Raw genomic sequence first — 18,813 nt, forward strand, 5'->3', positions numbered from 1 at the left:
TAAGGAAAGCACAGGTGATGTTCAAAGCTGTGGCAGAGTGTGAGGTTTTTCTCTAAGCATGATGAAAGCTCGAGAAGGAAGAACTGAGAAAATGAACAAAAAATAAGATCTGAGGCTAGCTTGGCTAAAATTTTTCTGAATTCCTGAAAATCAATAGACAAGATCAAGAAAGACCAAACCAAAAGCAAAGCCAACCAACCAACCAACCAACCAACCAACCAACCAAACAAACACAGTTAGAAGACATATAAAGAAATCCCCACAGATGTTTCAGTGTGAAACTTCAGGTTATCAGAAGAGGGAGAAGAGGCGGAAGGGAGGGGGAGAGGAGATACTTAAACTAACAGCAACGAGTAGCAAAACCACAATAGAAGCCAGGACACCATGGAATAATAGTTCAAAAATCTAAAAAAAAAAAATTGGCTTTCTAAAGAAATGCTTTTCACAATTTTTAAGTAATGAGAGCAAAGTGAGTATGCTCAGATGAAGAACAGGTCCCGTCAATAGATCCTTCTAAAGGAACTGCTTCTAAAGAGATGCTAGTGAATGTACCCGGGGCCTGTGGTATGAGTGGATCTAAATAAAAAGAACAGGGACGTCTAGGGCTGTGGCTCAGTAGTGTAGCCCTTGCTGGCATGTACATGCCTGGTCTGATCCCCAGCACTGTATAACAAACTATGTAATACTTCAAATAAGATTCAATTTGAGAGGGCTAAAGAAATGTTAGAAAGTGATTTAAGTGATGAGGAATGGATAGATATATTCTGGTGGGAAAATAATAGAATGACATTCTTACAGTGTTTGTGTTCATGTTCGTGTTCATGGTGTGTGTGTGTGTGTGTGTGTGTGTGTGTGTGTGTGTGTGTGTGTGTGTGTGTGTGTGTGTGTGTGTGTGTGTGTGTCGATGTTAGGGCATGGATCTTAGGGACTTGCATATGCTAAGTAAGTACTCTAGCCCCGAGATCCATTTCCAACCTTCTGCATTGGTTTTGAGAAGAGTGACAATACCAATGCATTTACCCATTTAGCAGTGCGGGTTAAAACTGCACAACTGTAGAACAGGTAAGCTAGCAGAGGGAAGAACGGAATATATGTTCAACTCAAAAGAAAAGCAGAAAGGATTGTAAAAATAAAACAAATCCAATAAAATGCTAGAATTAAACTAAAATACAGCCCAGTGAGTGCAGCGAACAAAACTCACTATGAAAGGTGAACATGCTAAAAGCACTTTAAACATTCAGCTAAGCCAATCACAAAACTTTCTCCTAATGTAACTTCGTGGGGAGGTTGGAAGCCAAAGGATAATGAGATACTCTGGGAAAGTAGCAATCAGAGGCAAGCTGCCTTAGTTATGTTCATGCCCAGCATAGCAGACTTTAACTACAAAGACGGAGCCAGGGCGAAGAAGGCTCTGATGTCCTCTTACAGGTTTAGTTTACAGGATGATAAATAAGAAGGCAAGCGCTGTAAAATCATACAATATGGAACAATGGGACAGAATCCCAAGGACAGTGCAGATGGCCTAGATAGCCTCCAAACAGAAGACATGAGCAGACTGAGCTCAGCAATTGATATACCAGGCAGAATAAATAAGAAGGCAGCCAGGAATCAGAAGATTTCACTAAAATAGTCAAGAAGCTTGAGCAAGTAGCAGGGGCATAGAGCATCACGTCCATGACAGGACATAGTCTCTTCATCTAGGCACACAACAACAATAACAAAAATGACTGTGGCTTCTAGGATAGACATTAGCATGTTCCTGATACTTGTCATTATACATATCACAATGCAAGTCAGAAGTAAAGGACAGAGCAATTGGAACAGACACATTAAGACGAATGTTAACAGTTTAAAAGTAGATCATTATGAAATTACTGCATAGTAGAGGCAGGCACATAGGTAAACCTCCACAGAAAAGGGAACTTATGATTTAAAATTTAATCTAAAGCATTCAGAAAGGGCCAGGTGCTTAAAACAAATGAAGCATTCATCTTAAGTCAGCAAAGAAATGGAAAATAAACCCAAAGAAAGCAATACTTACATGAAATAATAGATCGTTGAAATAAATGTCAAGCTATAACAATGGAATCGATGAATGTATGAGGTAGTTCTTTGTAAAACTAATCAGGAGAGGAGCCGAAGAGAGCAATAAGAAATCAATTGAAATAAAAAGGGCTGGAATAGATGAATTAAGATGAAGCTGTACATTTCATGACAATAATATGATGATTAATGTGTGATGGATACATTTATAAAGAGTATGACTTCGTAATGCTGAGAAAATCTTCATATCTTTATAACCATTAAAGAAACTGGTTAAAACTCTTCACACAGAGAAAATTACAAGCCCCAATGCTTTTATAAACGACTTAAATCAAACTCCCAAGGACCAAAGGATCCCAACATCACACAGTTCTCCCAGGGAATAAGTAAGGAGAACTGAGCCCTAACTTGCTTCACGAAGCTGGCAAAATTGCAAATCCAAAATTAAGACAAAAAGAATATGAAAAGGCAGAGGAAAGGCTACAATTGTCACATGCACAATTGCGTGTGTGTTTCATCTGCAGATCCAAGGGAACCTGGGCAGGACTGGTAGCATGGTCCACTCAGAGCTTAAGGTGGGCTAGTAGGAACTACACGCTACAACCAACCAAATTTCTAGACATCCAAATCCCTTCTGTAAAACAGGGTGGTATTTACCACTTCCCTGTGCAAATCTTACCCTGTACTTCAAATAATCCCCAGGTTATTTATGATTACCTCGTACAATGTCAACTCTGTGAACATGGTTGTTGCTGTTTTGTTTATCACACAATGACAAAGACTGTACATGTTCAGTTCAAATGCAGTTTTTCAAATATAATTTTGCTGTGAGGTGGTTTGGGTCAACAATGTAGACCATATCAATACAGATGGCTGCCTGTAAATGGAGGGGACAGATAGGCTACAAGACTACAGGCTGTATTGGGTAGTTGTATGTTCATGTTCTATATAAGTTAGCAAAATATCACACATAGAATATATAAGTAACTTTTAAAAAGACTATTTTTAATTCATGTGTATATGAGTGTTATGAGGCTTGCTATGAGTCATGGGTGCCATGTATATACACACAAACATGTACCACCCATGCAATATCCGGTAGAGACCAGAAGAAGGCATCAGATTTCCTGGAACTGGAATTAGGTAATTGTGAGCCAAGCCACCATGTGCATTCTGGAAACCAAACCCTCTACAAGAGCAGCAAGTGCTCTTAAAAATTGGGCCCGACCTCTAGCTCAAATATGTAAGTAGCAACATGTAATAAGTAAATAGCAACAAATGCAAAATAAAACCCAAAAGAAAAGGGGAGATAGGATTCAAAAAGCACAGAAACAGTTACCAAAAGCATGAAAAGATGAGCCATCTATTCCTGACCAAAGAATCTAGAGTGCTTGGCTCCACGAAATACTATGGCACTCCCACAGGACAGTCCAGAAGAGGAGCTGAGGATGCTGGGACAAAGAGAATCTCACACAAGGCTATTATCTACCTTGGAGTAGGCTTACCAGAGCTGAGCTGCCTTTGACCCAGAGAACTCTGCCCATATGTAGATATTTTAAAGAAATGCCTGCCCATACATATATTGATATGCATGTAACACTTAGAGCAACATTGCTAACAATGGCAAAACCCTTCAGAGTTTGTTGAGAATAAAGAGAAGGGAGTCTGGGGGAGGTGAAAGCATTAAGAACATATGTAGGGACGTGGAGGCATTTCTACAACCAGGTACTTTACGTTTCTGAATGTGGGGCTGGTCAGAAGAACAGTTCGTTTTGGCTTCAGCTAGAAGAAATGGCTCAGGTGCAGATGTGGAACTTTAAATAGAGTCAGGATTTTTCAGGGTGGGAGTGGGAAGCTATGGTGAACTGACAGATACTGAGAAGCTGGTGGAATCACTGGGTTGGAAATTCTGATTGGTCTGAAGAATTCTGCACCGTGGGGTTGCCAAATAAGTGAGGCAGAAACATACCAGGTGTGGTCAGAAAATGGAATGCTTACCCCTGAGCTTTTGAGTAGAGAACAATTACTTCCCCGTCTTTCCCCTCCCATGCTGGGAGCAAAGCATACAAATAGGCGTAGCTGCCTGGCAGAGAGATAGGGCATGTAAGAGTCAACAGAACAACATATTAGGTGGTTTAGGAAGCTACCAGGATATGTGAGGTCACTAGGGTAATGGGAAAGGTTCTAAGCCTGATGCTGAGTTAGAGCTTAGTAGGTGGCTTCAGCAAGGATGGGTGCAGTTGGTACTGTCTGATAGTCACGTCAGTGGCAAGAGTGATGTTGGGAAGAAATGGAGGGGAAGTGGCTTGCCAATATCAGATAACAGCAGTAAGCGCTATCCTAGGCCCAGTGCTCAGAAAGATACAGAAGAATCAGCCTCCATTTAGGAGGGCTATCATGGCATTAGTCTACTAATGGGATGACTAGGTTTCAGTTAGGGGTGGAAAGGAGGCAGGGGAACAGGGGCCTTTGCTTTGTTTGCTGAAAACCTAAGTCTATTGAAAGGTACAAAGAGGGGTAGAGTGGACCTCTCCAGGACTGAGTCAGATTAGAGTCACCCCAGCTAAGTGGGGGTGAGAGTTTAGCTGACAATAGAGGGCTAGACTTTGGACAGCAAGTGACATTCATAACATGTAAGGCAAGTTGTGGTCCATCCAGGCTACTTACAAAAGGCAAATATCACCTATTTTCTAGGGCACAACAGACATTCAGTAATAAATGGCTCTTATTCTTTTCTTATTATTTCTATTTTTATCTGGTTGTCAGTGACACAATGAAACACTCTCTTTAAGGCTTGCAAAGTAGGCAGAATCACCAAATTAGTGTTTAAGCTGAAACCACCTTGTATTGTCTATTTTCAGCATTAAGGAAGTAGGGTTAAAGGCAAGAGCTCAGATCTTCGAACTGTTCTGCTGTGGGTTTATCTTGTTAAACCAACTGTAAGGCTCCCTGAGTCTATGTGGTGGCTGTCCATGTTAGTTTGATAACCATACTTAACAACCAGTGATTTTATTCTGTCACATATATAATCTTGCAGCCCTTGAGGGGACCACTCTGTGCAGGAGGAGCCCACCTTAAGAGAGCCTTCCTGAATGACAAGCTCGCCTTCCATACACGAACAAACCCCAGAGTCTATCTCTTATACCAAGCTCCTATATTCTGGCCATGTCCTCTGTCCCTATCATCCCCGGGATGGTCTTGGGCTCCAGAGCCCACTAAAACTCCTCAAATTCACCAATCCTAAGTGAGTTTTGTGCCTCACCCTTTCCTTCCCTCCAAAAACCATGACAGGGGCTCTTACCCATTATTTCCCCTCTTCTTGCCCAACATAAATGGACTTGTGTAGCAAGGCAGGTGTCTTTCTGCTTGGAAACTACAATGAACACAGTTTGTAATATGCTGTTCTTACCCTAATTAAAACAAAACAAGACAAACTATACATGAAAAATGTGCCCAGTGTTTATGGGTTACCAGACCTACCAATGGAGGACCGTAAATCTTCCCTGTATGGTGCTTTTTCTACAGGCATCTGTCTGCACCAAACCACCCACCAGCAACTCTTCCCGTTGCCTCCAGCTCCTTGGTTAGGAAAAGCTTTTCTGAATGTAAAGAAACTTGCTGCTGCTTCCTAAGGAACCCTGGTGACCTGTGGAAATCACCTCCATGACACTTTGCAGAGTCTCTGTACAGTGCTGGAGTACCACCCTGGCAGTCTCTTGGTTTTCTTTTTGGTAGGCGATACCTCAGTCTTGCTCTCTCCTTTCCACTCAGTGTTCTAGACCATGGATTAGAGAGACTTCAGTACTATACAGAGTCAGCTCAGAATCCAGGAGTGGGGCCAGGCTGGCTTCCTTGCAAAGTCATCTGGCACACCGAGGGCAATCATTAGACAGAGGGGCTGTACCTTCTCTGTACATGGGCATTCCTCAAGTTTTAGAATGGAGACTGATGGCGAGATTCTAGGGACAATGACTAAGGTGGTGTGACCAGGGGACTCAAGCAGGTAGATCTTTAATGCAGAGAACAGTGCTCCAGATTAGAGAATATAGTCTGGAGAGGTGGCCATTCAGATTCTATGTGTAATGTGACTAGCTTGGCACAGAGAAGAACACAGGAGCCTGCAGCTTTAATGACTTCCATATTGCACAACTGGAGCATCTAGAGCAAGGGTAAAGAGTAAGGAAATAGAATCTAAAATGAGCTTAGTCTCCCTCTGCCTCCAAGGCTAAGATTTCACCATCAGAGTTGTGAAGGAGTTAGATCTGTGACTATGGTCTCTACTGTTATTTCCCACTTGCTAGGTGCCTCTCATCCACTGAGCACCACGTGAAAAACTACACAGACCATTGTCTGGTGAACAAAGGAAGCAACAGGGCTGAAATTATCACAATATCTGGAAGACTAGAGATGCCACCCAGCCGTTTTAATTTAATCAATGAATCAGTAGGAAAAGATACAAAGAGGTTTCCAAGCACTGCATTCCTGTAGCCTGGACTGCTAGGAGGTAGCCAGGACAATGGTGTTACCTGTTAGTGACAAAGTCAACAAGATGTTGCTTGAACATGAGGCTCCACTTCTTTATTGTGTTCAGCAGAGATGCCTTGAAGGGTCTCACATCCACTCGCATCCAGCCGTCAAACACCTTGCTGGGTTCCAGGCTGACCACATCTTCATATAGCTTTTCATAGGAGTCTATCTGGTCTTTGAAGTGATGGAGGAGGGGCGGACTCTCTGGGATGCCATCTTCGGCATGGGCTTCTATCTCCTCAGGTGTGAGGACATGCCCATAGAGCAGAAACTGGCCAAGGGCTTCCTTCCTATCCTCCACATACAGATAAGAATACTGGCTGAGGGTATTCCGATAGCCACAGCAGAGGGTCATCATAGTCTGCACCCTCTCCAGGAGCAAGCTCCGAAGGCTGGCTAAGTCAGCCATGTCCTCTAGGTCACCCTGGGGGAGTGAGACAATGATGGGAAGGTTACACTGGTGTTTAGTGGGCTCACCCAGATGTGGAGGGGCAGGTGGTTGTCCTTCCAGTACCTGATAGTGAGGAGAGCCACTGTGTGGGGAAAGCCGGGGCACCAGGGATGGCACAGCAAAGATGCTGGTGACAAGACTCTGGACAATGTCATATAAGCCTCCCTTTACCCCTGAGTCCAGGGAGGGGTGAAAAACTAATTCTGGGGTGACAAGGTTGAGCTGTGTTTCAAATATTGGAGTGAGTCCAGGTTTACACTCTAGAAAACAAATCAACAAAATGATGGTGAGCAGGACAAGTGGCCACGGCACTATCTCCTAAAACCAAGACTCAAACATTTCTTTAGAGTGCAGAAAAATACAAATGTAGATTTTGCCTATAGAGGGGAGGGGCCAGCCCTGTAATGTTTTACCTCAGGGAACTGCTGACATTCTGAATGAACCCGTTCTTGTGTGGGGCTCTCCCGGGTGTTACAGGACATTTACTTTTCTTGTCTTGTCCTTGAAGAGCACATTCCAGTGACCGATCAACTCAAGCCATAGAGCAGAAAGTCCCCTTCTACATTCTCAACACCCTAACTTGGAGTGATGCTGCTTTTCCTCAAGAAGAGACTGATTTACTAACCACACAATCCCACCAGCATCCATTTCATGACTGGGGGTCTGCCCACCCACATCCACACAGGAATGAACAACAAAAAGCTACAATCCTAATTTTTCTGTTCCTTTGCTATAAACATGGGACTTACTTTAATTCTGTAGTCCTGCAGTGATAAAAATTTTAAAAACAGTATAAATAATTCACAGATTCCTGATTACTTGCTAGACAAAGTTGCCTTGCTAGATTTAAGTCAAAATATAACATGGAGCACAGTGTTCTATGTATAAGACAAATACTTAACGTCTTAATCAGTAACCAAGTATCATGCTTTTTTTTCTGACAGTAGAAACAAGTAGGAGAGGGTTGCGGGCTGGACAGTGTGGGCAAAGGAATATCCTAACTGAACCATGGCCCTCTTGTTGCCTAGAAAAAGAGCTAAAACTTGGTGTGTAACCAAATTCCCCAGCTCTACCCAGTATTATGTGTAGTAATGTGATTCCCACTAGGGTAAAGTGGGAGGGGACCCTAAAGGGGTAGGTGAGCCTTTGCTGTAGTCCCTTCTTCCCTTTTCATAGACTACAGGTTAGATGTGATGTGACTTTCTCAACCATAGAATGAGGCCAAGGCCCTAGAGAATGGCAGAGCTACAGAATCAGAGCAACTTGCTAGAGAATGGCAATTCTCGTGGACTATCGCTTGGGCTGGGTGGGCTTCACTATCCCTTAAGCCACATTTTAGATAGAGCTTTGGTTATCAAACTACAGGGTTCCCAAAGACCCCATTTAAGACTAAGATCTTATTTTCAAAACCAAGGGGATCAAATAATGAGTATGTATTACAGGACTTGGGAGAGTTTCAACAAGCATATTTTAACCTAAGGGAGACAGGTTTACCAATAGCCTTTCAGGTTTGATCTCTGGGGAGAGCAGGGAAAAAAAATAAAACAATACAAACAGCAATAAAATTCTGTGGAATTCATCCTGAATAGGTTGGGCATCACTTGTCTGAAATGCTTGGGGCAAGAAGAGCATCAGGCAGCGCAGACTGCCTGTGAAGCATTCCTAATCCAACATCACAAATGGTCTGAAATCCAAAATGTTTCGGGCTTGGTTAGTATCTCAGAGCATTTCTGACCCCAGATCTCTGGTCAGGGGTGCTCAGTGTGCAGTCACAGTGTGTTGCACATCACAGTTAGGAGATAAGTCTGCAGGTGCTTTACAGCACTTACAAGATTTGAAAAAATATTGGAGGGCTATGGGACCTTTGTCACATGTGCTAGCCTGAGAATTAAATCTTTACATCAGATAAAATGCAGACATCATCATTATTACTATAGGAGGAAAACGGCGTCGCTTCCCATGAAGGTACAAGCCAGTCCTTTAGGAGGAAAGCTGCAGAGTTGTTTCTGGGTGGGGTAGGTAGCATGTGACATGCTCTTTACGCAAGATTTGAGCAGATTTGACAAGAAGGCCAGCCAAAGACATAGACTTGCTCATACCTAGGGAGGCAAAAATGATAAAATGGATCACTTCACTGCCCCTCAGCCAGTCAGTATCTGTAAAACATGGTGTGTGTGTGTGTGTGTGTGTGTGTGTGTGTGTGTGTGTGTGTGTGTTGTGTAGACATGGTCCTGTTATGTAATCCAGCTGGCTCCAGACATACATTTCTCCTGCCTCAGGCCTCCTAGTTGCTAAGATTATAAATATATACCTCAAACCCAGTGGGAGAGAGAGCTCATCGCCCAGACGTGTGGGCAATCCTGAGTCTTCAGGGCAGGAGAGACAGCCACTCATGACCACCTTTGCCCACATCCCTGGCCCAAGAAGAAACTGTATAGGGCCTTGGGAACAGGAAGACAGGGGCACTGAGGCTGCAGGAGCCCTGCGGTCCAGACTGGGCCCCTCCACCCAAATCCCGTAGGAGGGAGAGCTAGACCTTCAGAGGGGCAGACATGCCTGGGAAACCAGAGGAGACTACTCTCTGCCCACATTTCTGACTCTAGAGAAAAACACCTAGCGCCATCAGGGCCTCCTGCACACAGGGACCCAGAAGTAGGGGCAGGCCCTTCTGGTTGCTGCTCTCACGGAGAGCTGAAACCCACTCCTGAGGAATGACTTCAGGCCTGAGACCAAAGGTAAGACCAACTTTTCTGCTCTAAGTGACCTGCCTGGTGGACTCAGGACACAGGCCCACAGGAACAGCTGAAAGACAGTAGACAGGAATGACTACACGCCTGAAAGCAGAACTCTCTGTTCCCATAACTGACTGAAAGAAAACAGGAAAACAGGTCTACAGCACTCCTGACACACAGGCCTATAGGACAGTCAAGCCACTGCCAGAAATAGTAGAACAAGGTATCACCAGAGACAACGTGATGGCAAGAGGCAAGCGCAGGAATCCAAGCAACAGAAACCAAGACTATATGTCACCATTGGAGCCCAATTCTCCCACCAAAGTAAATACTGAATATCCAAACACACCAGAAAAGCAAGATCTAGATTTAAAATCACATTTGATCATGATGATGGAGGACTTTAAGAAAGACATAAAGAACTCCCTTAGAGAAACGCAGGAAAATACAAGTAAACAAGTAGAAGTCCTTAGAGAGGAAACACAAAAATCCCTGAAAGAATTACAGGAAAACACAAACAAACAGGTGAAGGAATTGAAAATGGAAATAGAAACAATAAAGAAAGCACAAAGGGAGACAACCCTGGATATAGAAAACCAAAGGAAGAGACAAGGAGCCATAGACACAAGCATCACCAACAGAATACTAGGAGCTAGGAGAGAGAATCTCAGGAGCAGAAGATTCCATAGAAATCATCGACACAGCTGTCAAAGATAATGTAAAATGGAAAAAGCTACTGGCCCAAAACATACAGGAAATCCAGGACACAATGAGAAGATAAAACCTAAGGATAATAGGTATAGAAGAGAGTGAAGACTCCCAACTCAAAGGACCAGTAAATATCTTCAACAAAATCATAGAAGAAAACTTCCCTAACCTAAAGAAAGAGATGCCCATGAACATACAAGAAGCCTACAGAACTCCAAATAGATTGGACCAGAAAAGAAACTCCTCCTGTCACATAATAGTCAAAACACCAAATGCACAAAACAAAGAAAGAATATTAAAAACAGTAAGGGAAAAAGGTCAAGTAACATATAAAGTCAGACCTATCAGAATTACACCAGACTTCTCACCAGAGACTATGAAAGCCAGAAGATCCTGGACAGATGTCATACAGACCCTAAGAGAACACAAATGCCAGCCCAGGTTACTGTATCCAACAAAACTCTCAATTAACATAGATAGAGAAACCAAGATATTCCATGACAAAACCAAATTTACACAATATCTTTCTACAAATCCAGCCCTACAAAGGACAATAAATGGTAAAGCCCAACACAAGGAGGCAAGCTACACCCTAGAAAAAGCAAGAAACTAATCATTTTACAATGATAAAACAAAGAGAAGACAAGCACAGAAACATAATCTTATCTCCAAATACAAAGATAACAGGAAACAACAATCACTATTCCTTAATATCTGTCAATATCAATGCACTCAATTCTCCAACCAAAAAACACAGATTAACAAACTGGATATGTAACGAGGACCCAGCATTTTGCTGCCTACACAAAACATACCTCAGAGACAAAGAAAGACACTACCTCAGAGTAAAAGGCTGGAAAACAACTTTTCAAGCAAATGGTCCAAAGAAGCAAGCTGGTCCAAAGAAGCAAGCTGGAGTAGCCATTCTAATATCAAATAAAATCGATTTTCAACCAAAAGTCATCAAAAATGATAAGGAAGGACATTTCATATTCATCAAAGGAAAAAATCCACCAAGAGGAACTCTCAATCCTAAATATCTATGCTCCAAATACAAGGGCACCTACAGACATAAAAGAAACCTTACTAAAGCTGAAAGTACACGTTTCACCTCACACAGTAATAGTAGGATACTTCAACACCCCACTCTCATCAATGGACAGATCATGGAAACAGAAATTAAACAGACACATAGACAGACTAACAGAAGTCATAAACCAAATGGACTTAACAGATATTTATAGAACATTCTACCCTAAAACAAAAGGAAATACCTTCTTCTCACCACCTCATGGTACTTTCTCCAAAATCGACCATATAATCAGACACAAAACAGGCCTCAATAGATACAGAAAGAGAAATAATCCCATGCATCCTATCAGACCACCATGGGCTAAAGCTGGTCTTCAATAACAATAAGGAAAGAATGCACACACACACACACACACACACACACACACACACACACACACACACACACACACACAAACTAATAGAAGAAAAACTAGGGAAGCATGGAAGTTGAAAAATTTCAATGTTGTCTCAAACTGCAAAGCTTCTGTAATGATAACCTCCTACAACAGATAGGTCAAAAGAACTCAAAAAGTAAAGAAATTAAAAAATGACTTCTTAGAATTTAATGAAAATAAAGGTGTTCAACATCTTTACCCAAACATATGGAACACAATGAAAAACTGTGACAGCAAATAAGAGGAAAACTCATAGCTCTGAGTGCCTGCAGAAATAAAGAAGTGAGAGCATATATCAGCAGCTTGACCACACACCTCAAAGTTCTAGAACAAAAAGAAGCAAATACACCCAGCAGGAGTAGAAGAGAGGAAATAAACTCAGAGCTGAAATCAACCAAGTAGAAACAAAAGGGACTATACAAGGATCAATAGAACCCAAAGCTGGTTCTTTGAGAAAATCAACAAGATAGATAAACCCTTAGCTGGACTAACCAGACAACACAGAGAGTGTGTCCAAATTAACAAAATCAGAAATGAAAAGGGAGACATAACAACAGAATCAGAGGAAATTAAAAAAATCATCAGATCAGTACAAAAGCCCACTATAAAAATCTGGAGGAAATGGACAATTTCCTAGACAGATACCAGGTACCGAAGTTGAATCAGGAACAGATAAACCATTTAAACAACCCCAAAACTCCTAAAGAAATAGAGGCAGTCATTAAAAGTCTCCCAACCAAAAAGAGCCCAGGTCCAGATGGGTTCAGTGTAGAATTCTATCAGACCTTCATAGAAGACCTCATACCAATACTATCCAAACTATTCCACAAAATTGAAACAGATGGAGCACTACCGAATTCCATCTATGAAGCCACAAGTACTCTTATATGTAAACCACAAAGAAAGAGAACTTCAGACCAATTTCCCCTATGAATATCGACGCAAAAAATACTCAATAAAATTCTGGCAAACCGAATCCAAGAGCACATCAAGACAATCATCCACCATGATCAAATAGGCTTCATCCCAGGCATGCAGGGATGGTTTAATATATGGACAATCATCAAAGTAATCTACTACATAAACAAACTGAAAGATAAAAACCACATGCTCATTTCATTAGATGCTGAGAAAACATTTGACAAAATTCAACACTCCTTCATGATAAAAGTCCTGGAAAGAACAGAAATTCAAGAACCATACCTAAACATCGTAAAAGCCATATACAGCAAACCAGTAGCTAACATTAAACTAAATGGAGAGAAACTTGAAGCAATCCCACTAAAATCAGGAACTAGACAAGGCTGCCCACTCTCTCCCTACTTATTCAATATAGTTCTGGAAGTCCTAGCCAGATCAATCAGACAACAATAGGAGATCAAAGGGATACAGTTTGGAAAGGAAGAAGTCAAAATATCACTATTCACAGATGATATGATAGTATATTTAAGTGATCCCAAAAGTTCCACCAGAGAACTACTAACCTGATAAAAAACCTTCAGCAAAGTGCCTGGGTATAAAGTTAACTCAAATAAATCAGTAGCCTTCCTCTACACAAAAGAGAAACAAACCAAGAAAGAAATTAGGGAAATGGCACCCTTCATAATAGTCACAAATAATATAAAATACTTTGGGGTGACTTTAACCAAGCAAGTGAAAAATCTGTATAAGAACTTCAAGCCTCTGAAGAAAGAAATTGAAGAAGATCTCAGAAGATGGAAAGATCTTCCATGCTCTTGGATTGGCAGGATTAATATAGTAAAAATGGCCATTTTACCAAAAGCAATCTATAGATTCAATGCAATCCCCATCAAAATACCAATCCATTTCTTCAGAGAGTTAGACAGAACAATTTGCAAATTCATCTGAATAACAAAAACCCAGGATAGCTAAAACTATCCTCAACAATAAAAAGGACTTCTGGGGAATCACTATCCCTGAACTCAAGCAGTATTACAGAGCAATAGTGATAAAAAAACTGCATGTTATTGGTACAGAGACAGGCAGATGGACCAGTGGAATAAAACTGAAGACCTAGAAATGAACCTACACACCTATGGTCACTTGATTTTTTGACAAAGGAGCCAAAACCATCCAATGGAAAAAAGAGCATTTTCAGCAAATGGTGCTGCTTCAACTGGAGGTCAGCATGTAGAAGAATGCAGATCGATCCATGCTTATCACCCTATACAAAGCTTAAGTCCAAGTGGATCAAGGACCTCCACATCAAACCAGACACACTCAAACTAATAGAAGAAAAACTAGGGAAGCATCTGGAACACATGGGCACTGGAGAAAATTTCTTGAACAAAACACCAATGGTTTATACTCTAAGATCAAGAATTGACAAATGGGATGTCATAAAACTGCAGAGCTTCTGTAAGGCAAAGGACACTGTTGGCAACCAACAGATTGGGAAAAGATCTTTACTAATCCTACAACTGATAGAGTGCTTATATCCAAAATATACAAAGAACTCAAGAAATTAGACTGCAGGAGGACAAATAACCCTATTAAATTGGGGTTCAGAGCTAAACAAAGAATTCACAGCTGAGGAATACCAAATGGCTGATAAGCACGTAAAGAAATGTTCAACATCTTTAGTTATAAGGGAAATGCAAATCAAAACAACCCTGAGATTCCACCTCATACCAGTCAGAATGGCTAAGATCAAAAACTCCAGTGACAGCAGATGCTGGCAAGGATGTAGAGAAAGAGGAACACTCCTCCATTGTTGGTGGGATTGGAGACTGGTACAACCATTCTGGAAATCAGTCTGGAGGTTCCTCAGAAAATTGGGCATTGAAATACCTGAGGACCCAGCTATACCTCTCTTGTGCATATACCCAAAAGATGCTCCAACATATAACAAAGACACATGCTCCACTATGTTCATAGCAGCCTTATTTATGATAGTCATTAGCTGGAAAGAACCCAGATGCCCTTCAACAGAGGAATGGACACAGAAAATGTGGCACATCTACACAGTGGAATACTACTCAGCTATCAAAAACAATGACTTCGTGAAATTCATAGGCAAATGGATGGAACTGGAAAATATCATCCTGAGTGAGGTAACCTAATCACAGAAAAACACTCATTGAGAAGTGGATATTAGCACAAATGCTCAAATTACCCAAGATGCACAGAACACATGAAACTCAAGAAGGATGACAAAAATGCAGATGCCTCACTCCTTCTTTAAAAGGGGACCAAGAATACCCTCAGGAGGGGATAGGGAGGCAAAGTTTAGAACAGACACTGAAGGAATGCCCATTCAGAGCCTGCAACACATGTGGCACATACATTTACAGCCACCAAACTAGATAAGATGGATGAAGCAAAGAAGTGCAGGCTGACAGGAACCGGATGCAGATCTATCCTGAGAGACACAGCCAGAATATGGGAAACACATAGGCGAATGCCAGCAACAAACCACTGAACTGAGAATGGGACCCCTGTTGAAGGAATCAGAGAAAGGACTGAAAGAGCTTGAAGGGTCTTGAGACCCCATATGAACAACAATGTCAACCAACCAGAGCTTTCAGGGACTAAGCCACTACCCAAAGACTATACATGGACTGACCCTGGGCTCTATCTGCATAGGTAGCAATGAATAGCCTAGTAAGGGCACCAGTGGAAAGGGAAGCCCTTGGTCCTGCCAAGACAGAATCCCTAGTTAATATGATTGTTGTGGGGAGGGAAGTAATGGGGGGACGATGGGGAAGGGAACACCCATATAGAAGGGGAGTGGGAGGGGTTGGGGGATGTTGGCCTGGAAACTGGGAAAGGGAATAACATTTGAAATGTAAATAATAAATACCCAATTTAATAAGATTGGGGAAAAAAGTTGAAAAAAATAAATATATACCTCCACACCTGGGCTTAAACTTTAGCTAGAATACTTCAGTTCAGGCAGCTATAAAGTCTGTGTGCTGCTACAAAATATTTACCACTCAAAGAATTTGGAAGGGCTATATTTTCAAGAAAAGGTATTCTTCTGTCTTCTAGTCACCATGGAGGGAACATGATGTTGGTAATCTTGGAGAAACACTGCCAGTTCCTCTCCATCCTTTTGTTTACAATCTCATCTTCCATCAGAGGGAAGGTAGCACATCAGGCTATTCCCTATCAAAGTCAGACAGCCACTAGTCAAGGGTGAAGTCACTAACCTGAGATGACATCTGCGGATACTGCCTGTAAAGTGGCTGTGTCTTTATCATAGATCTAGTGGAGGACTGATGGGAGTGTCCAAACTTCCAACATTAGAGAAGTCTGTCCAGTTCAGTAAGGAGAGAGCTGCCATGTTTGTAGCTAAGAGCTACTCCTTCGGTTTCAGCATGTGTGGTTCATTCCCCAGGGTCTAGAAACTAACATCCCAGAGTGTACTGCCATCCTTCTTTCATTTGGAGCGGCCCTGATCCCTATAGGTAGCGTTTCCAACTACAAATGCCATGGTGTTATTTATTGCAGACATACTGAGCTGAGCACCGATCCTGTCTGCATCTTCAACATAGGCACCTTCTTTCATAGGCTGAGTATTGGGATTCATGTTGGCCTGCTAATGGTGTCAATTTCTGTACTTGATTAGACCTGACATTAAATGCCCATCTCACATTGATCCTCTGCCTTCAAAATATTCCTTTGCTGTTATAGTTTGCCAGATTCTTCAACATGACTCTTACTAGACAGCCCAGAATCTACGAGAATGTGAAGGTCTAATTTAACTTTTAGTCTTGAACTTTTCGGCCCTTTCTGTCTCACCATTTACTAGTTGCTATAAGTTGGGCTGCTATAGAGTTTTGACTTTGTACACTTTACCATAGTTTGTCCATCCTAATTCAAAGCCCTTACCTATTTCTAGTAGCTTCAGAGACAGCTCATTACCTTCTTAACATTCCTTTTCCTTTTGAGAGCTGTCATCTCCCTCACTTCTTGTCTCGTTTTCACACATAATTCTGTTTTCTCCCCACTGTACCTGGCAACTTCAAACCTTCTGTGTTCTTCAAAGGCCACAGAGATAGAGCATGCAGAGCTTCAAGGCACAGAACATCCCCACTATGTGCCCACGAGTCAAATGTTGAGGAGGGCATCCTTAGTAACCACTTCCCTCTGCTCCAGTTCCAGCTACTCCTCTCCTGGACCTTTATTTTGGTGGAGTTCTCATTTTGCTTTGGACATGGGCCTTATGATCTTGCAGCCTGCTGTGTCATGTGATGTTTAGAGTCAAGCATCTTTTCTATTCAGACTACCCTTTGTAGTTTACTCTCCCTCACTCATAAAAAACCCCAGCACTTTGGCCAACCTCAACTATATTTTACTCTAATACAGCACAGATTGCTGCTGCTATCTGCCCTGTCATAGCCTGTAGCCATCAATCAATAGGTACCAGTGTTTTCTAGTAGATACTTGAGAGAACACTCAATGGCAAGAAAGAATCCATCCAACAACATCGAGTCAATGTGGCTCACGTAAGACTTCCAGGTACTGGATGCTGGGTCTGCTGCAAATAGAACCAGGTTTTCCTACAGAAAAAAGAAGACAGGGTGTAAGCCATGTTAAACAGCACAGGCAAAGTTGCAAAGTCACCACCAATAGGAATGTACAACCAAAGCTCTCTGTAAAGACTTTGCTGTTACATGTCCTTACAGTCTGTTCTGTCAAAGGAGGATAGCCATTGTTTGACAAGAACATAAGCCCATTCCAAGAAGATGTGAGGTCATATCTGTCTCTGAAGGACAGAGTCTGGCTGTCTTCTCAGAGAGGATGCTGAGGAATGTAACACGTGGAGTGCTTTGCCAGCTCTCGCCGCTTATATTACGGAGGGAGGGACATCAGGGCAGGAAGTAGAGTAGGTGGAAGGATGACTAGGATTGAGGATTGCACAGTATTTCCTAGATAATAATTCTTTGAAATGGGCTGGGATCTGTGGTTGGCATCTAATAATAAGTAAAGGCCTTTCATTACATTGAGTGATTTAGAAAACAAACCATACAAGAAATCTCTCTCTCTCTCTCCTCTCTCTCTCCCTCTCCTCTCTCCCTCCTCCCTCTCCCCTCTCCCTCCCTCCCCTCTCCCCTCTCTCTGTTCCTCTTCCATCTTGGCCCCACTTCTCCCTCTTTCTCCTCCCCTTTCCCTCTATCTCTCTTCTTGACCTGTGGTACCAAGTATCACCATGGTAACAAGGTTTGGACACTAAGGAGAGGGAGCCTAAGTACTCAGTGATTCTCAGCACAGATAGTCATCTGCGTTTCCTCATTTTCATAATTATTAGGACTTTACAGCTTCTTTCCAGGGAGCTGATGTTTTCAGAGAAGGCAGTAGGTAACCAGAGAGGTGACTCTCTAAAGCGACTCATATTTACTCCTTGAGGAAACACTGCCATGTCCCAGATCCCACTGGAGCATAATGATTTCACGATCCTGCTTTTAAATGACACGGGTCTAAAAATTTTAAGATGCATTACCAATGCCTTTACATCCTAAGTAGATTTAAGGTTTTCTTAATGACTTTAAACCCATCATTATGCAAATTATACTACGTGATGATGTGTGGTGGCTTGCAGGTGCTAGGATGTATGTTTTACACTAAGTAACTGGTAGGCTTATTTTACGTGACAAACTTCTGTTTCACTAAAGAAAAAGTCAAATGTAGAAAACAGAGCAGATTCGGGAGTTGTTAGTCAAGATCATTGTAGTTGTAAAACAAGCAACCAACAAGTCAGCCAAACATGGATTGCACATACCTGCAATCCTGAATCTCAGTAGGATGAGGCAGGAGGATCATGACTTCAAAACCAGTCCAGGTTAAACAGGGAGACCCTCATCTCTAAAACAAAACAACAACAAAGAAAATAACGAATGAAATTAAAATATCCTCTCAA

General features: G+C 42.0%; 1 protein-coding gene across 1 annotated transcript in view; it reads right to left on the reverse strand.

Annotated features, from left to right (window-relative positions):
- Positions 1–18,813, reverse strand: part of Dnah9 (dynein axonemal heavy chain 9) — a 343,066-nt gene that overhangs the window by 267,152 nt on the left and 57,101 nt on the right. Inside the window, exons 15-17 of the mRNA XM_032914418.1 lie at positions 17,320–17,455; positions 7,085–7,281; positions 6,570–6,994 (exon numbers count right to left, since the gene is read on the reverse strand). Of these exons, the coding sequence (XP_032770309.1) occupies positions 6,570–6,994; positions 7,085–7,281; positions 17,320–17,455 (758 nt within the window). The remainder of the gene's footprint in view (positions 1–6,569; positions 6,995–7,084; positions 7,282–17,319; positions 17,456–18,813) is intronic.

Source organism: Rattus rattus, chromosome 9, assembly GCF_011064425.1.
Source record: "Rattus rattus isolate New Zealand chromosome 9, Rrattus_CSIRO_v1, whole genome shotgun sequence".
Lineage (NCBI taxonomy): Eukaryota > Metazoa > Chordata > Mammalia > Rodentia > Muridae > Rattus > Rattus rattus.